Source organism: Mustela lutreola, chromosome 4 (assembly GCF_030435805.1).
Source record: "Mustela lutreola isolate mMusLut2 chromosome 4, mMusLut2.pri, whole genome shotgun sequence".
Classification (NCBI taxonomy): domain Eukaryota; kingdom Metazoa; phylum Chordata; class Mammalia; order Carnivora; family Mustelidae; genus Mustela; species Mustela lutreola.
Genome location: NC_081293.1, coordinates 151,496,940 through 151,522,699, shown reverse-complemented (window position 1 = coordinate 151,522,699; position 25,760 = coordinate 151,496,940). Strand labels below are relative to the sequence as shown.

General features: G+C 35.5%; 1 protein-coding gene and 1 pseudogene across 6 annotated transcripts in view; both read right to left on the bottom strand.

Moving 5' to 3' along the window:
* Positions 1 to 1,997: 1,997 nt before the first annotated feature.
* The window catches only part of PALS2 (protein associated with LIN7 2, MAGUK p55 family member), a 111,108-nt gene continuing 87,345 nt past the window's right edge, over positions 1,998 to 25,760 (bottom strand). For all 6 annotated transcript variants that reach the window (XM_059171370.1, XM_059171369.1, XM_059171375.1 and 3 more), the window contains 4 exons: positions 25,383 to 25,544; positions 13,042 to 13,244; positions 11,899 to 12,027; positions 1,998 to 5,596 (listed from right to left, as the gene is read on the bottom strand). In XM_059171370.1, coding sequence (XP_059027353.1) covers positions 5,420 to 5,596; positions 11,899 to 12,027; positions 13,042 to 13,244; positions 25,383 to 25,544 — 671 coding nt within the window. In that variant the 3' untranslated portion in view covers positions 1,998 to 5,419. The remainder of the gene's footprint in view (positions 5,597 to 11,898; positions 12,028 to 13,041; positions 13,245 to 25,382; positions 25,545 to 25,760) is intronic.
* LOC131829515 (small ribosomal subunit protein uS8-like) lies at positions 5,987 to 6,386 on the bottom strand (annotated as a pseudogene).

The following is a 25,760-nucleotide window of genomic DNA, read 5'->3' as shown; positions in this document are numbered from 1 at the left end:
CTGAAGTGCAACAAAGACATCTAGTTCCAACTTTTAAAATAAGACCTTTTGGCTTCTGCTTTGTGGCAACAACAGTACTATTCCGTGGGACTCAGGCAGGTTTACAAGCACTAATTCATTTACTTTCCCAAATACGAAGTGGCATTTATGCTCATTGTAGACGTGTTCATTTGGTTTGTGCTAGTAATTAGTAAAAACTGGTAGGGGGGAAAAAAGGGAATGAACTGTCACTTCTGGTTAACTTTGGTGTGTGGAAGCAAGTCAGATTTATCATAGCACTGCATTATCAGCCAATAGCCATGAAGCCATTAGAAAGAGAAAGCAACTAAGATGTCTTCATGTTTAATTCAAGGTCCACTAATTGGAGGTAACAATAATTCTCCCTACAAAGAAACAGATGCCTTTTAAACTTAATACTATGGGTTAAACAATAAGGCTGCAATGATAAATTTCAGGCATAAGAATTAAGGTAGGGCAACTTTAAAGGCCAAAGATCAGAATGTCTTGGATGTCAGAATACTGAATTGCTTATATTTTATTTGATTTGTGAGTAACAAGAATTTGTTAAAGGTTTGGACTGAGAGTGGAATTCTAAACTCAAAAGGACCTCCTGACCAAGGCCACAAGAGAGCAGAACAGACCCTCCTTGGAGCTGTTTTAAAACTGGAGGTAGGATTCTGGAATAGTATGTACCATTCATTATGCTACCTCTGAAAGAGATACATTTTAAATAAACTAAAAGATAAAAAAACATCAATATAAGTGAATACATGTAATAAATAGATTAAGTAGCCTAATAAGGATTTTCCAGCCTAGCATTTATCACATCAAAGTTACAAATTACTTCTTGTAATTTAAGGTGAAGACAAATATTAAGCTAGCCTCATTTAACTGATGGAATATTAAAAGTAAAGGAAAATATAAATTTTATCAAAGGTCACACAGTCAGAATTAGGATCTCAGCTAGTAGAAGCACGCCATCTCTATTTTTAATAAAAGAGATTGTTTTAAAGAAAGTAGTGCAGGGGCGCCTGGGTGGCTCAGTGGGTTAAAGTCTCTGCCTTCGGCTCAGGTCGTGATCCCAGGGTCCTGGGATGGAGCCCCACGTCGGGCTCTCTGCTCGGCGAGGAGCCTGCTTCCCTTCTTCTCTCTCTGCATGCCTCTCTGCCTACTTGTGTCTACTACTACTGTCTGTCCAATGGATAAATAAAATCTTTAAAAAAAAAAAAAAAAAAGAAAGTAGTGCAATGTACTGCAGAAGTGGTACCAACCAGGCTTCAAAATTCTTACCTTAGAAATGAGATAGCATTCCTTCACTTTTTAGGGTATTAAAATTCATTTTTGATTCTGTGCACTAAATTATTCCAGGAACACAAAAAGTAACATAATGAATTAAGGGACATATTTAGAAAATGAATAAAATTTGAAGCTAACAAAAATGTAATTTAAAAATAATCTTACCTTAAGGAATTACAGAATTGTTATCTTCTTCAGCTATACAGTGTATACTCAAAAAATGATGCTGCTGATTATTAGTTGACTGTTCTTAGAAGTCTGTGAATATTCACTTGCACTATATACAATAATCCCATTATTTAAAATACTGAATCTTGCTCAAGAACTTAAAATACATTACAGATGTTATTACATGAATTGTCACAGCAAATCCACTGGAACAACAGGAGGACAGTTACCAGAATCTCTAAGCCTGAACCATATCACAAATTCACTTGAAAGTTTAATTAAGTATTTCCCACGACATTGCCATCTAGAACTCTGTCCTTTTTGCTTAAAGAAATTGTTATAATTTTCTGAGCTAAATTTTGTATTTTTCAGAAAGATTAGTATCTGCCTCAAAACTGGAGCCTTATAAAACAACGTGAAAAAAGTTTCAGACTGTCTAAGAATTTGGGAGTAAACATTTAAGAAGACTAGCTATAATTACATGGGTGAACCTATTTAGTTTTATTATTCATGTACTTTGGGAAAATTTTACATATTATACATATGGCTGTATATATAATATATATATATGGTGACTCAGGCATTTAAAAAAATGACCTATATATGTACATAAAAGTTCAGGATTTCTTTTTCCATATTTAGTATAAAGATTCATTACTACAAAATTATTGGCTCCCTAGCCTGTGATTTCTGGAAAATGGAGTGTTGTTTCAGAAGTCATAAAAGTACAATATTAAGTAGACCACTATTTTGACCAATTTTCAAAACTTTTACAGTTAACATTTATCAGTTCAAAATAATCGTACCTAACTCCATGGCTATCTATCTTGAAAATCAACTCCAATCACCAGATTATGACACTTATTGTTCTACCCAGCAATAAATACCAATCTAATGAATTTTTAAAGCAAATATCATCTTTTATTGTCATTGGGATGTATGGCCAAAGCAGTTAGTATCTGGCCATAATCTATAATGCTACACTATTGTATTTTATTGCTAATTTGCATTCTTTCCTAAGTTTATGTTAATAACCAATTTGCTCTTTTCAAGAAAACTTGTCCTCATAAGCTATTATAAGTAAATTTGCTAGATTCTAGAATCTAGGGCTCAGGCTACTATTGCTGTAGTCATACTGTGTTTATAATAGGATTTCTATTTTAGAAAGCTATGTTCAGCAATTGTATAGTTAAGAATTGGGAAAAGTAAAAGTCCTGATGTATTAGATATTTGATAATATCCAAATATCAAACAGAAATTAAGACTGCATAATCAAGACGTGGCTGGAATAAAAGTAAAACTAGTTGTAGTGCATCACATATATTCCACTAGTTATAAGGTTACATGACTTATCCAGGAACATCACCTCTACGGGTATTTGTACATTTGAAAATAAAAAATACATATATATAATAATTAGTCGTATATAAATAGTCATGCCCTGGATGCTGAATGTGGACACTCTTCAGTCCACAAAGAATCCTCAGGTACATTAATGTATTGGCACAGGTTTCTTCCCAAAGGCATTTGCATGTGCATGCATATTTTAACTATTACCAATTGCTTAGCGTCACTTTAAACTGTTTTCTCTTCAGTAAATCTAATTATTTTAGATATTTCCCACAAGAGAAGTTCATACTTCATTGATTACAACTGTACTCTCTCACTGCCTTGAAAGAATCTTGGAGCCTCTGGGACTCCTTGCCCCAGTAGAGCTCTACTGGGTCCTGCAGACTCAGATGGAACTTCAGTTTCAAGTTCAATGATTCTGTTGAGATACAATGAACTTTTCTGAATTTATTCTCTTCAGCTCTGGCATCTAGACTGAAATAAACTAAACAGCATTATTTTGTATTATGGGGGTCTAGAGTATATTAACTAGTCATGAATACCATTCATAACAGAAATAATCCTTTTAAGTATAGACTATTTTCTAAATAATATGCATTTTAAATCATATGATAAAGCTAAAAATATATATGATGTAAAAATCATCTCCATCATGTCACGATAGTTGAAATATTTTGTGGGTAAACTTCTTGTGCTGCTACAATGATACCAAAGCTGCTCAAAGAGGCTCCGTGCAACAGCATGAAGGCACAGCACAGAAGACAAAACATTTCCTGAGAACTTGGAAACAAAATTTCTCTTAAAATTTTCAGTGTTGAAACACTAAATCATAAGACATTACCTCAACACTGTGCTTTGATTCAGGTTGCTTTGAGAAGCTGAGAATTTGAAGTAAATATATGTGGTTTAAAAGTTACCAAAGTTATTAAAAGGGTGTGATCCATTTTACCACTAATTCCCTATCCCAGGACTAAGAACATGATCTGTGTTCTGGATATGTAACACTAGAATAAAAAAAATACCTATACATTTCCAATCTTAACAATACAGCAACTTGGCTGTTCTGTTTCATTGTGAAGATGATTTAAAGCAATGTGTGCATAACTGCTTATTGCCATGTACTTTCTCCCCCTTCTAAGCCCTCCTGGCTGGTGTTCTGTCACGGCTTTGTTGAGGAGAAAACAAATTCAATAGCCAGGAGCCAGATGCCTACCATGGACAAAGATGACCACAAGCACCTAACCCTGTAGGTGTGAATACTGTCCTTGTGAAAAGCTGGCAGCAATATAAAACACAGCTAACTTAGTTTAATGATGAGCTACATCTCAATATGTTTGAGGAAGAATTTATACCATCCAAGAATCCTAAAGAATCCTATTAACTGAGATGAATTTTAAAAATCTGAATGTTAATGCATCTAAAAGAGAACTGTTTTCTTAATTACTAAACAAAAAAGTGCATTTCCTAACAGAAATGTAAAAAACTGTATAAAACCTTATTTTATATTATATAATACATACAATGTACATATTATATAATGTATATGTTATATATAGATAAGACAGCTGACAGTTATTTCCAGATCTCATAAGTTGTTCAATGGATCTGGTTCTCAACACGACAGATTTAACAAATATTCTAACAATCACATCACACTTCAAAAAGCACACTGATTCTTCACAAAATCCCCCACTTGCAAACTTGAAGTATCACAGAAATTTGCAAAGGCATGATACATTTGCTGACCATATCCTAATAAAACACTGTTGAAGCTACAGTAGGTTCATTTTCGTCAGTCAATGTCGGTATTTTCTACATGTGAAAATAAATCAACTTTATGCATCATTTTGCTGCGTTATGTGTTACAGGATAAGGCACTCTCTTAGCCTACAAGGCCTTGCTTGCTGTGTACACATTCACTTAGCATCAGCCTGTAATGGCAACAAATGAGAGTGCAAAGTATTGCTCTTCACTTTTTCCCTCAAGATGGAAATGAAGGGGGAAAAAAAAACAATATACCTGCTTAAATTAGAATGGATAGCCATATATCTTTGAAATAATGAAACCATGTATTGTTGAGCAGACTTCTAATGTCAGACTTGGAAGGTATGGACATTATAGTTCTGCTTTAACTTTTATTAGGAAAGAAGGCCAATAATTACTATTTTCTCCTAATAAAGAGTAACTGACCTTTCACTAGTTAAATACTGAACTAAATAAAGGACAGCTTTACAAAACTATTTCAAGTATTCATTATCACAGTGAAAATGGGAGACCAATGCGAGAATGAAGGATTTGAAAATTCCTTTGATGAAAAGGCAAGGGTACTAAATTAAAACATATAAAATGCTTCAACGCATTTCTTTATGTGGTATGAATAGAAAGATTACCCATAAAAAGTTAGAAAAATTAAGATAAATTATATATTAGTACACCTTCCCAACCACATTTTATATAAAAATTCAAATAGTGTACTGGTATTACAATCTACACAATAAAAATGCCTGAACTTGGCAGATATCTTCTATCTGTGCATGTATTTTCTCGGTAGAAGGCTTATTTGTTGCAGTCGTTTTTAAAAAGTTTTATTTCCATTATTGAATCATCAGTAAACCCAGCTGATTGGGACCCACTGTGGCTCCATTCTCAGCTTCTCTATGGCAGTTTGTAGTTTCTCAAAGGCTTTGTCTAGATTGTCGTTTACGATGATCAAATCAAAATAGTGGTTGTATGCTCTTTGAATCCGTGCACTTTCGTCCACTGTTTTCTTTAAGTCAGAGTCCTGTCAAAGAGTGTTAAAAGGAAATGTTTCTATCATAATGTGTATATACTTGCTCAAATACCGATTCAAAGTGAACATAAGAAATAAGCACACTGGGACTTTTATGGTGAGTCTGATATTAATGCTCAAAATCTAATCTCTACGGTGTTAAAACAGACATTACCACCTGTTCATATCCCAGTCCTTCCAGCAGTGCAATGTTTGCTTTGTAAGTATTCTGTATCTTCTGTTTCATTGATCTTAGGATAAGATTCCTAATTAAATAACTGCTGACAATGATCTCAGGGTGAAATTTAAGATAATAAAAGAATTATTGCAGGTTTCCATCCCAACTATATCATCCTTTTCAAATGATTTTTTTTTTAAACTTAGCATGTATGTGATACACCCCTAGAAAAAGAATCCCAGGATTTTCCCTTCTGTGTGTTTTTGTCTTCCTTCTTCATGGTCCAGGATGCCAGCTGAGGCGGTCAGGACAATGAAACCAAACTGGGGGGAAAGGAGCAGATTATTCTGCTATTTTTGTAGTCTTTGAGTTGTACATCTAATCTGCTCAAACACCGATTCAAACACATTTGTTTAACCTGCTTGTGAGGTTCACAGCAATTTTCCCAGCTCTGTGATCATCAATGATTTCAAATATGCCAATGTAACCACGCTTCATCATCACTGTTAGAAACTGGTTAATGACTTTGGAGCTTAGCCTAATAAGAACCTAGCGTTTGCCTCTCCTTTCAGGAGTTAAGTTAATGCTCTTGAGAGCATCTGCCAAGACATTCACGTGCACCATTAGGACGACACAGAAAGACTGCGGAAAGAGCTCAAAAGACTTTTATCTTATGGGCTCTGACATCATGGAAACCATTTTGCAGTGCCTATTAAGCTCAAAGCCAAATTTGCTGCCTATCTCCAGGAAAGAGAATATTAGAAATGTATTTTGAAGACTAACTACATGCTCCCTATCCCCACGAACACATACACACATATTTCTTTCTTTCTTTAACTGGCACTGTTTATATTTTGTATATTTCTAGTCATTTTGTAAGGAAACAAGTAATAGGTTCTGCGTGAGCAAGTAAAGCTTTTCATTAAATTGCAACTGTTTTGAAATTTCACACTACTTCTACATATTCATCAAATATTTATTGATTGCTATTAAATTGTCTACTATGTTTCATCATCTGTGGATATAACAATGAATAAGACAGACAGAGTGGGTTCCTACCCTCCAGAGGAGGAGACAGACGAAGGGCAAATAAACACAAAAACTTCCAAGATGTAGTGTGTACTATAAAAGAAACCAATCAGAACAAAGAATTTTGAGAATTCTATTTTAGATAGAGTGATTACAAAGATACTGAGTAAATGACATTTAAACCGAGAACTATAGTGTGGGAAAGAATATTCCAGGCAGAGAAAACAGCAATGCAAAATCTGGGAGGGAAATGACCCTGATAGGTTTTAAGATACTGAAAGACCAGAGGGATAGAGGGACTGAGGCCAGTGGTGATACCTTGAGATAAGTACAAACTAGGTTGTGGAGAACTCACATGCAACAGAAACACATCGCTGGCTTGTGATGGAGAAATAGGAGATGGATATGACGGCAGACCGGAAATATATTTTGGTGATAAAGTCATCAAGATTGGCTGATGGGCTGAATGTGAAAAGTGGTGAGTAAATGAATGGTTGAATAAATCAAAATGTAGAAAGAGGGGCACCTGGGTGGCTCAGTGGGTTAAGCCGCTGCCTTCAGCTCGGGTCATGATCTCAGGGTCTTGGGATCGAGTCCCGCATCGGGCTCTCTGTTCGGCGGGGAGCCTGCTTCCTCCTCTCTCTCTGTCTGCCTGTCTGCCTACTTGTGATCTGTGTCTGTCAAATAAATAAGTAAATCTTTAAAAAAAAATTTTTTTTTTGAAAATGACGACCTATGTAGGTGGGAATGGAGCAGACAGAGAAAAGCAAGATTTTCCTGTTAAGATTTACTTTAGAACTATGAAATGTATAGAATTATACAAAATTAAATTCAAATAAAGAAAGAACAATACTTAAAAATCAAAAGAAAAACGAAACAGACCTGTGTTTCAAGTTAATGGTTTAACCACACAGAAAGGAATTATTTCACTGACTTTAAAATAATACCCAGTGGTATATATCTTAGGAACAATTTTTTAAAAGCCTGAAACTTAAGAGTTTTCAAAAATCATACTGTTGATATCAGTGTTGATACTGTTACTCAGAAGTTATATAGAGTGGGTTCTTAGTTTATATATGTGAAGTAAGAAATTATTTTAATGTCATCAAGAACCAAGATTTTCAGCATAAGAAAAAAAATACAAACATAGAGTCAAAGAAGTTTAGTAAAATAATGGAAAGTTTAAATTAGAATTATCAAACTGAACAAATGATGTGTACTTTCTTTCTTTTTTTTAAAAAATTTTATTTATTTATTTGACAGAGATCACAAGTAGGCAGAGAGGCAGGCAGAGAGAGAGGACGAAGCAAGCTCCCCGCTGAGCAGAGAGCCCAATGTTGGGCTCGATCCCTGGACCCTGGGATCATGACCCGAGCCGAAGGCAGAAGCTTTAAACCACTGAGCCACCCAGGTGCCCCTGATGTGTGCTTCCTAAAAAAGAAAAATGTATTTCCTATATCTGGCCACCAAAAAGCCTGGAAACAATGAGCAACTAAGTTGAGCACACAACTTCAGCACCTACATTGCCTCTAAATACCATTTTCCACTAAAAGGAACCATGTTTTTTGGATGGCTGGCTCCAGGTCTGGGCTAAGAAATGTATAAGAAAACCAGAAACAGCTTATCTAGCTAGGAAGAAAAGAGTCATCAAAGATTAGTGTGGTTGTGTTAAAAAACACTCAGAAGACAAGCTGAATATTCCCACAAGCTAAACATAAGCCAATTTAAACACCAAAAAGAGTTGTAACTAAATCATCAGAGATGAAGTAGTCCAAGAGACTTTAAAACACAGCAATTTGACTGCATATACATAGTGAGATAAACCTTAAGGACAAAAAACCAAAACCAAACCAAAACAAAACAGCCCACCAAAAGACTAGTTCATGGTAATCACACCTGGTAGTGTTGGTGTATTTATTCTCAGACTGTTGTGTGTGTACTGTGGGATAAAGCAAATGAACAATTACATCATATTTTAAGTCTCACATTCCCAGTGTTTTTGAGAACTGGGATACTCAGTACTTAGAATGGAAATAAGGTAATAGAGGTTAACTAAAAACCCTGTAATTTTGAATTTGAATGGGAAATAGCAGTATGAATTCATGAAATGGTTTCCTTCAGAAATACAATAGAAAAACATATCCTGGGGGCGCCTGGGTGGCTCAGTGGGTTAAAGCCTCTGCCTTCGGCTCAGGTCATGATCCCAGGCTCCTGGGATTGAGCCCCGCATGGGGGGGGGGGCGGTCTCTGCTCAGCGGGGAGCCTGCTTCCTCCTTTCCCTCTGCCTGCTTCTCTGCCTACGTGTGATCTCTGTCAAATAAATAAATAAAATCTTTAAAAAAAAAAAAAAAAAAAAAGAAAAAGAAAAACATATCCTAACTCTACCTGAGAGCTAGAAACAAGGATCAATCTTGTGACAATAAGCACCCCTAAGTATTATGGTCCTAAAATACCATTTACTCTAAAAGGAACCAGAGCTTCTTGAAGAAACAGCTCATACCCGGCCTAGAACAGAAAATGTCCAAGAGGAGCCTGGATCATCTGTCATACCAGATAGTAAGGAAGCTGAGACTAAAAGTTCTCAAGGGCCAACATGCATAAGCTCCTACTGGTCAAAATGGGACAATTTGAGCATCAATAAGAATAACCATAATAGAGTAACCACGTCAAAAACTCTCATCAGGTGCTCATAATGAAACTAAAAAACAAAGAAAATGAACCTTATTTGATCACCTGTTGCTTTTAGGGGCTCTCAGAACAAACCCATTATTCTGAAAACTGACCCATCGAAGTATCAGCATATACTCTGACCTTCCTATATGAACTCTACTTCAGAGTAATCAACTAGTTGATAAAGAAAAGTTATTTCTTAGAACTCTAGTTTATAAATTCAGAAAGAATGACAAACTTTTTATCATTTTATAATCCCTAAGAAATATGTGATCCAGGCAAAGATGAATAAAACTTGCCAAAATCATTAGGTAAAAAGCTACTAGAGAACTTTACAGATCAGGCTCACAACATCTGAACCCTCTCATTAATCGTCTCACGAAAAGAGAGCCTTTCATATGCCTCATAATGTAACAAGGCAACATGTATCAGTTATTAATTATTTTGGGGGAAAATAAGTAAACCTATACCTGTTCAAGCTTCTATCAGTTCATAGGGAATAGAGGGAAATGACACCATGGGGACAAAATTGGCAAGATCTAGACTTTGAAGCACTCTATAGGATAACTGACCCAACTTTTTTGTTTTGTTTATTTCGATTACAGCAAAAGCTTGATCTCACAAACCCGAGATCATGAACTGAGCCCAAATCAAGAATTGAATGCTTAACCAACTGAGCCACCCAGGTACCCTAACCCATTTTTTTGAACAACTAAATTAGAAGGTTCCAAGAGAGGAGAGGTGGGGAGAATTTACAGATTAGAACAAGTAAAGGGATGTCTGCTTCCAGCTAAGATGTACTAACAGATACTGGACTAACCCTCCTACCTGACAATGAAAACAGAAAATGTATGGAACAACAGCTTTCAAGACTTTATGCACGAGGCAAAAACATAAGCCAATTTATCTCAGAGACAAATGAAGTGAGCTCTACTTATTAACCACAGCTTATTGTCTTGAAAGACCTTCTAGGCCACAATATACAAGGTAGAGCCCAGAAGGAGCCTATACAACATTCCGAGTTGGGACAGAGCTGAGAGCCCAGAGAGACCAAGGTGGCAAGAGTTCACGGGACAGAATTCCTGAACAGAAAGCAGCATGGAGAGAGAACTTCAGAGACTAGCAAATGGTCCCCTCTTCCAGCATATAGCTGTATACCAATCAGGGCAGTGTACATGTACCTGAGACCACGAAAGAACCACCAGAAAAAAGTGAGAAGTGTTCAGCTGGAGTCAGGAACAGGACCTCTTCTCACCAGGAAGAACAGAAAACCTCGATGCACAGGCCATTTGGAAGAGTCCTCAAATGGTCTTGCCTCAGGAGTGGAGAATAATTGCCCCCAGATTAATAATTGTTCTGGTCTTACCTAACACATGTTTAAAAGCAATACCTGAAAGGAACAAACTGTTTCTAAACAAGTACATCCTAGAACGAAGCTCACAATGTCTGGCATCCAAAAAAAACATTACTAGGAAGAGAAGCAGAAAATATGGCCAGTGTGGAGAGAAGTCATTCAAGCCAAAACTGATTCAGAACACAAATGTCAGAATTAGTATGTGATGACATGAGAGCACCTATTACAGCTATGTTTCAGATATTCAAAAAGTTAAGTAGAGACACGGAGAAAACTGAAAAAGAAGAAAGAGGATTAACACTATGAGGTTTTAAAAGTCTTTATCTTTTAGAGATAGATAGTGAAGTATTTATGGTTGACATATCAAAGATTTGCTTCATGTTAGGGAGGAAGTGAGAGAGGGCTAAGGGAAATAGAAATGGCCACACAGTATTGCACATAGGTGATGGGGATATGGGAGCTCATTTTTTTCTTCTTTTGTATGTATTCTGAATTTCTAATAATATGAAAAGAGAAAGGCAGAACAAGAGAAAATATAACAGAAACTAAAAGTCAGAACTATCTACCAGTAGTAAACCTTATGATGAATATACCTGTTATTGGTCTTGGAGCCCAATTTCCTCACTGGTAAAATCAGAGGTGGATTAATATGCATATTTTAATATTGCTCCCTTTCATTTGTATAGGGGGCATAAACTTGTATGTGTGTGTTTAAGATTTTTATTTATTTATTCGAGAGAGAGAGAGAGGGAGAGGGAGAGCACTTCCTGCTGAGCAGAGACCCCGATACGGTGCTTGATTTCAGGACCCTAAGAATATGACCTGAGCCAAAGGCAGATGCTTAACCAACTGAGCCACCCAGGGATCCCTAAACTCATGCTTTAAAATAAAGTGAACAATGATTTTTAAGTAAAAGCCATGTGTTCCAAATCCTAGCTACATCTCATGAATGGATTTTTATTCTGCCATGTATCATATGGTATATTTATTTCATAAATATGATTAGAATTAAACATGCCCAAAAGAAAAAAGAAAAAATCTTAGGAGTGAAATAATATTGTTAGCTTGAAAAGAACTGCTCACCGTCAAAAGCTTAGTAGTGATACCAGCATCCACCACTGCCTTGTGCATGGCACGTAATGTCTCTAGTTCTGGAGCAGCAATAAATACAACATAGGGCATGAACTCGGATGTCCTCAGCACTTTCAGGGCCTGTGTAGAAGAAAAATTACAAACCAATTTATATGGAAATGAATTTAAATTATGTTACCCTTTAATTTATAATAAATGCTAACTATTCAAAATCTATCTGCCCTCTCACTAAGGATGAAGGATGTAATTTAATACTTGCCACCTTCTATCCTTTTGGTTCTATACAGAATGTTTCTAAAACCGTGATCCATTAACCATGTTCTGACCTCAGTCATACTACCCTTTAATCCTCTTGAACAAAGGAAAGTATTAAACTTAATGATCCAAAAATTATCAAGAATGATGTAAATGCTTTCTATGTTATTTGTACAATTCTGTTAATATTGAAAGAGCAGAAATAATCTCAAAGTTTATTGAGAATGGTTATATAAATTAATCTACATTTGTACTGTGAAACACTATGTAGCAGTTACAAAGAACTAAAAAGCTCTACAAAACTGACATGAAAAGATCTTCAAGAGATCCTGTTTAATGGGAAAAAAGCTAAAGAATCTATATAGAATTTTCCTATTTATGTAAAAAAGAAAAATAGAAAACACATAAAAAATCTAATAAAAACTATATAGGTATATATCTGTATTTAAGGCATACTCAAATGACAAAAATATATATCAAACTATTAATAGTTATCTCTGAGTAGGGAAGTTAAGTTGGATTGAGTGTGGAGGGATGAGAAGGGGTGACCGAGAGAGAAGAAATGGGAAGAAGAGAATGGTGTGTGTGTGTGCGTGTCTGTTGAGAAGGGGTGAGACTTTATTATGTTGCATCTTGTTGAAATTTCCTAACACATGCATTTATATGTTACTTGAGCAAGTAAGTAAATACTAAACTTCTATGAAGTTGTATTGCTATCCAAACCTCTGCCGGTTCATTAATGATCAGAGATTTATTTAACTAGCTGCAGACACATAAACAGGTAACAGAAGGAGATACCCTCACAATCTGAAAATAAAACCAAACAAAACTACACAAGATTAAAATTTTAAAAACAGCTTTGGAATTCGTGCAGCTTACTTGTGGGTTGACATCCAAAATACAAGTTCGTCCAGTTTGGACAACTTCAAGAATAGAATCAATTTTGGTTCCATAGAGATTTCCTTCATATTCCCCATGTTCCAGATATTTTCCAGCTTTGATATCTGCTTCCATCTCAGACCGTGACACAAATTTATATGCCTGACCATCTTTTTCATCTTCCCTTGGTTTTCGTGAAGTAACTAAAATAATGTTGAGAATTTATACAAAGAGAACACAGGGTATTAAAATTGAGACTAAAATGCACAGGGTAGCTTAAGATTTTTCCATTTAGTTTGGGGTTGGCAAATTATGACCTATGGCCAAATCTAGTTTACTTCTTACTTTGAAAAACTAAGTACTATTAGACCACAGCAATGGCACATTTGTTTTATCATTCCTGGTTTCATTCATGTTACCATAGTGTAGTAGTTGTGCCACAGACCAGATGGCCCACAAAGCCTAATATTTATTCTGTGGCCCTTGAATTAAAAAGTTTGCTGACTCCTGACCTATAGGAATATTTTAAGAGGTAGTCCCCAATACACAATTTATATCTTAAAAAATATGCTTTATAAAGTCAGTTTTATATTATATTTACATTTACATACAGCAAATATATTTTCATAGACAGTGTCCTAAATTTAAATTCTTAATTATGATGAGTCCTACTAAGTGTGAGGTATATTGTAAGTGAGTATCTTTTCCAGTTGCCACCGCATCCCCCTTAAGGTATATACACTTGAACACTTCCTAATAGAGCACACAACAAGTGAGCAAATTCTATTTTTAGTTGGTATTATCAATCTTCTGAAGCACAGTTTTACCCACCAATTATCTATCCTTCTCCTCACCCTAACACCACACCTTCTTCTGGCCTCCTGCTTACTGATATTCTGAAATGTTAACTATTCTGTTCTGCAGCTTGGTGGTGGATCTAGCCACACTTGATGCTACTATGGTCTATTAACTTCCTCTACTCTAAAGTTTTTTTTTTTTTTCGGAGAGAATAACAGTAAACAGAGCAAGTCAAAATTTAGAAGATTGTTTTTGTCTGACAGAGTTCTGAGTACTTCCGAGATACACAGTTCCTTTGCAACTTAGGCTAGCATAGAAATGGAAATTCTCTTTCATACTGTTGCAAAGATGCAGTTAGATACTCCCTTCCAATTTGTTAACACTAGCTTGGAAAAAGGAAAGTAATTTGTGTGTGTGTCTGTTATTCTACAGTCTAGCCTTAATCTGATTTTGGCTAGATCTTTATATCTGATCAAATACTTAGACATGCAGAATATCTGATGAAATCATTAGGCATATGCAATTAAGAAGTAATCCAGATCAAGAGTTGACACTATTTTGACTGTATAATAAGTATAGCACATCAAGAAAATTTTTATAAGAACAGAATGAACTTGAAATTCAAGCTCAATAATAAGGGTCTAGTTCATAAATGAGATCATTAGGCACAATAGGACTCCCTTTCTTCTCCTATTGTTCTGTGGCTCAGTCTTTAGGGTGATCATCCCAGACAACTGTGGAGAGCATTTATAAAGTAACTCAAAGACCTGCAAGATGCTATGATGCCTTTTCATATTAAAAAATGTGTAGTATCCAAGGTTTCAGGAATTATTCAGCAAAGGTGGTATGATAAAATGTCTAAGGCAATTTTAAACTTCCCAAATAAATGCATACTAGGACTTGGCTCAATATCTGTGAATATAATTTTGAAAGAGTACAGTTTTTTGGTGAAGGTCTATAGTGAAACCATATATGGGAATGTGCTGCTTGAAAAAATATGTATAAAGCACAAATATTAACTCCATGTTGAGGGAATCTTAATTCTTGGCAAATGTTTTTAGATTACAAGCAAAAAAATTTAGAAGATTTTATTGATCTATTTAGAGGGAGAGCAAGCATGAATATGAACAGGGGGAGGGGCAGAGGAGAGAGAGAATCTTAAGCAGACTTAAGCAGTGCTGAGGGCAGTGTTCCATGCAAGGCTTGATCCCACAACCAGAGATCATGACCTGAGTGAAATCGAGAGTCAGATGCTTAACAAACTGATAAAACTACCCAGGCCCCCCTAATTTACAAGTGAATTTTAACCATAATCTCATTTTCAAATGAAAACTCAAAACAAAGCAAAACAAAAATCAAAACCTAACAACTATACTGCTACATATTTAAATCCCTTTCCATTCTTAGTACAGAGAAATTAGAATGAGGTGGCTTTACTACAACTCACTTCTTAGGCTTATATGCTAGGCAAACAATGTGATTTCTTGTAATGTAATCACTATGGCAAAATTCTAAATATTTATAGCTCTTCAAATGGTGAGGAAACAACAAAGTAACATTTTTCTGTTAATTAAACTCAGGATGTCAATGTTAAAAAGCAAACTTGATTCCTAAGGTAGCCTATTCCCCCGGATTAATAATTTTTTCTATTTTAGGATCATTTAATAATATATAAAGAAAAATCTATTTCTTCTAAGATTTATTTATTTGCGAGTGAAAGAGCAAGAGAGAGCACAAGCAGGGGAGAGAGGCAAAGAGAGAGGGAGAAGCAGGCTCCCCACTGAGCAGGGAGCCAAACTCGGGGCTGGATCCCAGGACCACTGAATGAAGACCCGAGCTGAAGGCAGATGGTTAACCAACTGAGCCACCTAGGCAACCCAAGAAAAATCAATTTAATACAATGCCAGCATTTACAACCTTCCCTATGAGACTTCTTTATCCATACCATCTGACAATATGCAGCACAATACTATATATCAAGAATTAGGCAAACTTGTCACACTTTTGCAGTGTTTCTTTTTTGTGATACATTCTGTGACTTAAAAAAAAAAAAAGCTAGATGCTATTTAAATGAGAATGTTTTAAAGAGAAGTAAAACACACCTACATTATATGAAGAAGTGAGAGTTACCCTGATGTATGAGTATACCTAAAATTTCTATATAAAAACTTAAGATTTGAATCCTTACTAAAATATTTATTTACTGTTGAAAGGCAAAACAGCATCTTTCCAGAAATTAATTTGACACCAAGAAATCAAGAAGTTGAAACATCTATATATATTTTTTGATCTAATAATATTATATTTGAGATTTATATATATACACACTTTATCATCTCTTATAACAAACATAACTAAACTATATACATAGGCAATAACACTATACTTATACACTGGAATATTAAGAAGTTATTAATTTTTTTTAGGTTTGCCATGGTAAAATATATATAAAATTGATCATTTTAACTATTTCTAAGTACACAATTCAGTGGCATTAAGTACATTCATACTGCTGTGTAAAATCACTACTATTTCCAAACCTTTTCATCATCTCAAACTGAAATCTGTGTCCATTAAACACTGACTTCCATTAAACACTCTCTCCTAGGCCCTGGTAACCACTACTCCACTTTCTGTCTCTATGAATTTTATTATTCCAGGTATCTCATATAAATGGAATTGTATAATATCTGTCCTTTTGTGTCTAGTTTATTTCATTCAGCATAATGTTTTCAAGGTTCATCCATATTACAGTATGGATAGGAATTTTATTCTTTTTTAAGTTTGAATAATATTCCATTGCCTGTACATATAAGTTAGTTTACCCATTTATGCACTGATGGACATTTGAATGATTTCTATCTTTTTGGCTATTGTAAATAATGCTATGAATATTCATGTACAAATATCTCAGTCTCTGCTTTTAATTCTTTTAGGTATATACCTATAAATTGAATTACTAGATCATATGCAATGCTTTGTTTATTTTTTGGAGGACCTGTTGTACCGTTTTCTACAGAAGTATATACCATTTTACATTCCCATCAGTAATATACAAGTGTTCTAATATCGCTACATCTTTGCCAGTACTTGTTATTATCTATTTTTTTTTTAATGCATAATACCATCTCCTAATGGGTATGAAGTGGTATATCACTGCAGTTTTGATTTGCAAGTCCCTAATGATTAGTGATGTTCAGCATCCTTTCATGTGCTTATCGGCCATTGTAGATAGTCTTTGGAGAAATGTCTATTCAAGTTCTTTGCTCATTTCTGAATCGGGTTGCTTGTTTTATTGTTGTTGTAGGGTTAATATTTACATAAAAACATATAATGACAATAACTTGTGAGGAAAAAGTTCATATTACAATATTCATTCATTTATTCATCAAATATGTCTTGGGTATATCCTATGTGCCAGACCCTATTCTAGATTCTGAGTCTACAGAAGTACAAAAGACAGAGCAGCTCTCTGTTCTCGTGGGACATACTCTTAAATGTAGAGATGGGTGAATAGTCAAAAAATAAGAATTTAAGTGCTAAAACATAACCACTAGGTACTGGGGAGGCTACTTTAGTAATGTCCTATAAGAAAGTGATATCTGAATGAAAAGAAAAATTTAAGAATCTGAAGATCTGGGAGGCAGAGTGTTTCATGCTGAGGGACCGACAAGAACAAAGGGTGTGAATGATAAGTTTGAGGAATGTGAAGAAAAGAAAGACCAGTGTGTTAAGTAGGAGAAAAAGTATGGAAATTTTTATATGAATAATATGGTCATAATTCCATAATTAGAAGTTATTTTAACTGTGTTCATTGTATTAATAAATAGAACACTGAATAAGGTGTATTTTCTTTTTTCCTTTTTGCAATCTCATGGTATCCCTCAAGTCCCAAGTAGAAGCTAAAATGCCAAGGATTTATAGCTTCCTCTTTCAGAGTTTACTAAAAAGTGGCCAACTTGGTCCTAGGAACATCTGTCCACCTATCTTTATCTTATTATATATACTCAGAAAGGAGTCGCTGAGGTTATGAATTGTAGGTTCAGGGCACAATGCTTTATTTTCTTCTCCTTTATCCCATGGTAAAATGATTCTCCCTGATGAATTCTGAAAACCCATGATGACATACTGTAACAGTGGGGTGATTTGTACTCTCACTGTTTGACAAAGCAAGAATGAGTTTCCTGTGGGATATGTGTGTGTGAGAGTGTGTGTCTGTGTTTGTGTATTCAAAAGATAGAGTGGATGAACTGTACTGAAGGTATCCTGCACAGAAAGACAGAATGAAGCATAGAGAATGAAGCAAAGGAGAACATTAAGTATGGGCTCGGCATTAGTCTCAAGAGGACAGCCGGAGATCATACTATCCTGGGCAGGAAATGGCAAAGTATGGAAGTCTCCAAAGAACCTACCAAGAGGCCTTAATGAAGAGACAGTATTTGGCCATTTGTGACAAAAAGAACTCTCATCTCCACAAGGCAAAATTTTACATGACAGCCTTTGGTCCCCACTTCTTCCTGTCCTGCCCCTGAAAACCAGAAGTAGCAGAGCAGGATGTGAAGGCAGAGTAATAAAACAAACTATACTGTTCACCTCAGAATATAGGTTTCAAGCCAAGGATCAGAAATGAGCTGTGAGGAAGGGAGAAACAGTGAATTGGATATAACACTGAAGTTTTGAACTGGAGTAGCCTTTTTTTAAACACCCCAAAATAGGGTTTTATTTAAGAAAAATGACACAGTTCTTATACATGAAAGTGACTACAAAGTTATGGAATCTTCTAAGGGAAGGAGGGAAAGTAGAGAGAAAGAAAATGTGACAGAGCATGGATGAAGTCAGCAGTTAGATGAAAATGAAGCTTTTTCCTGTTTGTACTCCCAAAGAGCTCAGCCGTCCAACAAACCACTTAGTTATATACTTGCCAGAAACCAATTAGTCAAAATAGCTAACTGCAAGGATACTAAGAAATGAATGTGTATTCAAACAATGTAAGAAAGGATTTAAGTGGCCTGGTAGCTTTTACCCCAAATTCAGGAAAAGATTTTAAATTAATGAATTATTGATGGATGCTAAAACAATTGAGTAAAAGTTTGCTGAGGAGAATAATTACACAGTTTCAAAGTATCTTTGAACAAAAGACTTATTAATGACAAATGGAAGAAGTTACCCTTTACAGTGAAGAAACCTATCAGACATGACCTAAATCAGTACTCAAATTCATCAGTAATGGGATAATTTGACAAACGGACCTACTATGTAATGTTCAGAGAAGAATAAAGCATGATTTATCTTTTCTAATAATGCATGACCTGAACCTAATCATGGGGAAACAACCAGGTAAACCCATGATGAGGGACATTTACATTAAGTGGATAAAATACTCCAATTAAAAGGCAGAGACTGGCAAAATGGATTTAAACAAAAAACCATGACCCAACAATATGGCTGTCCCCAAAAGACACACTTTAGATTCAAAGACATCAGTAGGCTGAAAGTAAAAGGTCTAAAAAATATCCCATACAGGGCGCCTGGGTGGCTCAGTGGGTTAAGCCGCTGCCTTCGGCTCAGGCCATGATCTCAGGGGCTCTCAGCAGGGAGCCTGCTTCCTCCTCTCTCTCTCTCTCTGCCTGCCTCTCTGCCTACTTGTGAACTCTCTCTCTGTCAAATAAATAAATAAATAAAATCTTAAAAAAAAAAAAATCCCATACAAACAGACCTGGAGTGTCTATACATAGATCACATAAAGTAAACTTAAAGACAAAAATTTTATTAGAGACAAAGGACATTTTATAATGATAAAAGCATCAATCCATCAAAAAGACTAAAAAATACAAACATATATGGATTTAACAACAGAGTTCTCAAACCACATGCTGCAAAAACTGACAGAATTAAGGGAGAAATAACTAAATCAACAAAAACTTCAATACCACACTTTGAAATAATGGATAGAACAAATAGGAGATCAACAAGGAAATAAAAGGCTTGAACAATACTATAAACCAACTAGACCTAAAAGACATTTGTAGAAGACTCTACCCAATGATAACATAATACACATCCTTCCCAAGTATACCTGGAACATTCTCCCAAATTGACCATACCTGAGGTTACAAAGCAAGTCTCAATGAGCTTTATTTGTTTATTAATTTTTAAAAGATTTTATTTATTTATTTGACACAGAGAGAGCAAAAGTAGGCAGAGCGGCAGGCAGGGGAGAGGGAAAAGCAGGTTCTCCGCTGAGCAGGGAGCCCAACAGGGGACTCAATCCCAGGATTCTGGGATCATGACCTAAGCTGAAGGCAGCTGTTTAACTGACTGAGCCACCTAGGTGCCCCATCAATGAGTTTTAAAAAAGTAAAATCATACAGTGTTCTCTGACCACAATGGAATGAGCTGGAAGTCAGTAACAGAAGAAATTTGGGAAATGCAAAAAAATATGTGGGAATCAAACAATATGCTCCTGAACAACCAATGGGTCAAAAAGGAAATCACAAATGTAATTAGAAAAGTTTTCGAGATGAATGAAAACAGACACAATACCAAAAGTTATAAAATGAAGCTAAAACAGTTGCTTCTAGAGAACTTTATAGCTGCAAATGCTTATTAAGAATGAAGATCTCAGGCTCCTGGGTGGCTCAGTTGGTTAAGCGACTACCTTTGGCTCAGGTCATGATCCCGGAGTCCAGCAATTGGGTCCCCCATCAGGCTCCCTGCTCAGTGGGGAGTCTGCTTCTCTCTCTGACCTTCTCCCCTCTCATGCTCTCTTTCATTCTCTCTCTCAAATAAATAAATAAAATCTTAAGAAAAAAAAAAAAGGAATGAAAATCTCAATCCAATAACCTAACATTCCACCTAAAGAAAATGCAAAAATAGCACACTACACCTAGAAAAAGAGAGAAAAAATAAAGACTATAAAAGAAATTAATTAAACAGAGAATAGAAAACCAATATAGAAAATCAACAAAAGCAAATGCTGGTTTTTTGAAAAAAACATCAAAATTGACAAATCTTTAGGGAGACTGACCAAGGAGAGAGGACTTGAATTACTAAAATCAGAAATAAAAGCAGGGATATTACATTGGGCGCTGTAAAAATTCTGAAACCCATTAAAAAGAAACAGAAAGCCTCAGCAGACTTATAATAAATAATAAGACTGAATCAGTAATCAAAACCTCCTACAAAATACAGCAGGACTGAATGGCTTCAAGAGTAAACGCTATGAAACACTTAAAGGAGAATTAACATCAATCCTTTACAAACTCTTCTAAAAGAAAGAGAGGTGAAAGGAACACTTCCCAATTCAATGTATGAGTCTGGTATTACCATGATTATCAACATGATTAATATGATAAGAAATGCAATCTATGGGCCAGTATCTCTTATGAATATAGCTGCATAAATACTCAACAAAATACTAGCACACTGATTCTATAAGCAAAAATAAGGATCATACACCATGGCTAAATGGGATTTACCATAGGAACACAATTAATGTAAAAGAATAAAAAACAAAAATCATGCCATCATTTCAAAAAAGGAAAAACATCTGGAAAAATACAATACCTTCTCATGATAAGTCAGTGAATTAGGAATAGAAGAGAATTTCTCTAACTTGATGAAAGTTATCTACAAAAAACCCACAGTTAACATCAAACTTAGTGATGAAAGACTGAATAGTATCCCTCTAAGATCATGAACTAGACAAGGATGTCCACTTTTGCCACTTTCACACTGCACTGGAGGTTCTATAAATGGCACCCAGTTTAAAGGAATAAGGAAAACTGCCTCTACTTACAGATAACATGATCTTGTGTATAGAAAATCCTGAGAAATTTACAAAAAAATTATAATACATGAGTTCAGCAAGGTTACAAGATTACAAGGATACAAGATTAATGCACAAAAATCTGGTGTATTTGGGGGCACTTGGATGGCTCAGTTGGTTAAGCATCTGCCTTTGGCTCCAGTCCTGGGATGGAGCCCTGCTTCAGGCTCCCTGCTCAGTGGGGAGCCTGCTTCTTTCTCTCCTCCCCATTCATGCTCTCTCTTGCTATCTGCTTCTCTCTCTCTCTCAAATAATAAAATGAAAAATCTTTTTAAAAAATAAATCAGGTCTATTTCTATACATTTGTAATGAACAATCTGAAAAGAAAATTAGGAAAATTAGAATACTTAAGAATAAATTTGATTAAAAAAATACAACTTGTACACTGAAAACTACAAATACTACTGAAAGAAATTAAGGAAGAATAAAGTGTTAGAGAGTTATGGATGAGAGGACTACTTTATCTCCACAACACTGAAGAGATTAAGGACTTTGAAGCAAGGAACTAAAAACTGAAGTTGGTGGTGTAATTATACATATGGAGCAGGTTAATCTATACCTTCTCCCTCTTCATCTTGTTAGAGAACAGTCTCAGCAGGGGAGGATACCTGAAAACTCTTCTCTGGAAAATTAAATAACTCCTCCCCAAAATATTTTTTTAAGGTTTTTGTTTTTTGTTTTTTTTGAAACAGACAGAGAGAGAGAGAGAGAGAGACAGAGCACAAGCAGAAGGAGAAGCAGGCTCCTCGATCATGACCTGAGCTGAAGGCAGATGCTTAAACAATTGAGCCACCCAGGCATCTCTGCCCTAGAAATATTTTATGCCTACTTTATGGCTCCTCCAACAAAACGGCTGTCTTCTCCCCCATTTCACAAAATAAAGCTCAGCCAGTTGCCAAGACCTGCTCAAGTACATGGAACTTCCAATCAGTTTTAACACTTACTTAAGCAGGATGTACAGTCCAGGATCAGTGCATAAAAGAAAAAATCCTCTAGCATAAAAGGGAAAACACACACAATCCTACCATAAACAGAAAAAGTAATCCAGAGGAAAACAAAGGTAATTCAGCTATAGATGAAAACCTAAAAAAAGAATACACTATTTACTATTCTTAGAGATACCTAAGATACAGCCCTCAATAAACAGAAAATCCTAAAATGAAAAATAAGATTACTCATGATAAAACACTGATGGAAGAGAAAATAAAGAACTCAAGGTAATCTTTTATTTTATTTTTTTTTTTTTTAAAGATTTTATTTATTTATTTGACAGAGAGAAATCACAAGTAGATGGAGAGGCAGGCAGAGAGAGAGAGAGAGGGAAGCAGGCTCCCTGCTGAGCAGAGAGCCCGATGCGGGCCTCGATCCCAGGACCCTGAGATCATGACCTGAGCCGAAGGCAGCGGCTTAACCCACTGAGCCACCCAGGCGCCCTCAAGGTAATCTTTTAAAGAGTAAAATAAAAAGATAAAGGGAGAGACAACATGACTGATAGAGAAAGACATTAAGGAGATGATTCCAGGATGCTCAACATTCAGCCAAAAGAGATTCTAGAAAAAGTAAACAGACAGAACATAGAGAAATCATTCAAGAAATAATAATTTTCCAGAATTGAGGGACATGAATCTCTAGTCTGAAGAGCCCACTGATCAACAGCACAAGGAATTAAAGAAGATGAACAGGAAGGCACATCATTATTACATTTCAAAATACTGAAAAACAACAAATGAAACAAACAAAAGATCCTGAATGTCTGTGAAAGAAAAATAAGGTCACGTGTGAAAGAACAAAGATTACAAAGGCACTGACCTCGACAGAACTGGATTTAAGAATAACATCTTTTAAGTTTTACTCTCTTGAATTTCTATTATTGGTTAAACAATCAAATATATGACAAAATACATATCTTCAAATACAAAGATAAATAAATTATATCTCATATACTATTTCTTATGAAGTTACAAGAGGATACATTCCAGCATAACAAGTCACTGTCAACCCAGGAGAACAAAGGGAAATAGGCCCATGTTAACAGTGGGGTAGCCAGAATGGAAAGCAGCTGGTCCTCACTGAAGCAGGAAGATCTATGGCTCTGAGACAGAGATCTCCAAGAAAATAAACATGACTTACTGGACAACTCTTTGGTTTAAAATAAAGTTAAAGACAGGAAGAAAAGGAACTCCATCAATTGCTGGATGGAGGAGAGAAAGATGCTGTTCAAGGAAGTAAAACTCAATGAACTAAAACTAAACATTTTTATATTGGGAAGAGAGTCAGGAAGTCAACAGACAAGCTTACACTGGATAAAGCAAGAAATTGCAGAAGGATGACATTATTAAGAAATATGGAAGACTTCTAAAATAAACAGGAACAAATATGAAAAAGCAAATGTTTCTGGTAAGCAGGTGGGGTACAGCAATATAGGCAGTTAATTTTTCTATTACATATCTTTAAGAACTCCTTGATTAAAGTACTGTTCATGTATTAACTAGATAAAGATGAGATACGAAATACTTTGAAATACTTTGGTCACAGCGAAGTTTTTATTTTCTTAGCTATTTAACCAGTATTTGTCTGAATTTAGTGACTTACAGTGCCTACAATGGAATCCAAGGCCTTACATTGAAGGGATTACAAATAGCACATGGTTATTACTCCCCTAACAAATCCGTAAGAATTTCAGCAATAAGATTACTCACTGAACGTTAAACCTCAAACCATACTAGATGAAAGCAGAGAAACTCTAAAATTCATCTAAGAGATGGAATGACATTAGGCTAAGAACTCAGAACAGCTTAATGGCATGAACATACCTAAAGAAATACAGTTAATCCAAAGGGGGCTTGGTCAGCAATTGAGGCACAGAAAGAGATTATAAAGACAATGCTGGCTTGTCTCCTGCATTGTTCAGGGGAGAGAGTATGTAAATTCCCACATATTTCTAAAACAAAGACAAATGTATACTGGTCCTTATAAAAAGTCTATGACATCATCTAACTCCTTGATGTGGTTCTATTCTTATCAAGCACACTTCTGACATCATTACTTAATTTTCCCAATATTGGGAATATGCCAATATGCCAATAAGGAAAGAATGCAAAGATTATAAAATGAATGTTTGGCTTATTTAATTTTATACTTCTCATCAGTATTATTTTTATTTTATATGTCAGCCTTTGTGACTTTAATTAATGCTGCCTGATCAGGAAGATGAATTGCTGTTGATGTGCTATCAAAAATCAGGTTAATGACCTTGCAGGATAGAGGTACAAGTGAGAATGCACAAAATTCACAAAGGGATGGCCACACTGGATGGCAGGCGGTGGTGGGAGGGGGTGTGTGAGGATCCAGGTTTCCCTCTTCTCTTTACACTAAAATGAGTAAAAACAACAACAACAACAACAACAAAATTTTTCAGATAAACATCAGTTATACAAGAAAATACAAAGTTAATGCTGATTTTGCCATAACTCCTAACACTTTCATTTAACTAGCATTTCTGTATGAAAGAGTTTGGAGAAGCAACTGCCACTGGGCAGCAAGCCAACAGAGCTATAGCACTAGTTCAAGACAGCTGTAGAGTCACTGAGTTTTTCAGTATCTTCTACTTGTTCGTTTCCACTGGCATAATAAAAAATTATTTGGGATTAAAAATAATAATCTGCCCTACCCTACTCTTTGATGCCAAATTAAACAGCAAAAAGAGAAAACTTACATGGCACTGTGGTTCCAAATCTAGTGGGATTCAACACTATGAACCTGTTTTTCAAGCTTCTTCGTCCCACACCTTGGGCTCCTATCAATACTAATGTCTTTCTCTGGAAAGGAGGCATTTTGGCTACTTCCTCATATATCTGGATTTCATGACGATCAAATTCTAAATGTAAAAGGAAATGGAGAATCGTGATACTCAGTTATTTTTAGATGGATGAAAAACCTCTGCAATTCTGTTCAGTAAGAGTTGGTTGTCTGACAGGTAAATATCCCTTGAATTGTACTAACTTACTATAGATTCATTTTTATAAATTTGGTAAGTTCAAGAAACTATTTTTTATCTTGATTTAAACATCTGCCTCTATCCATTTGCTCTTAA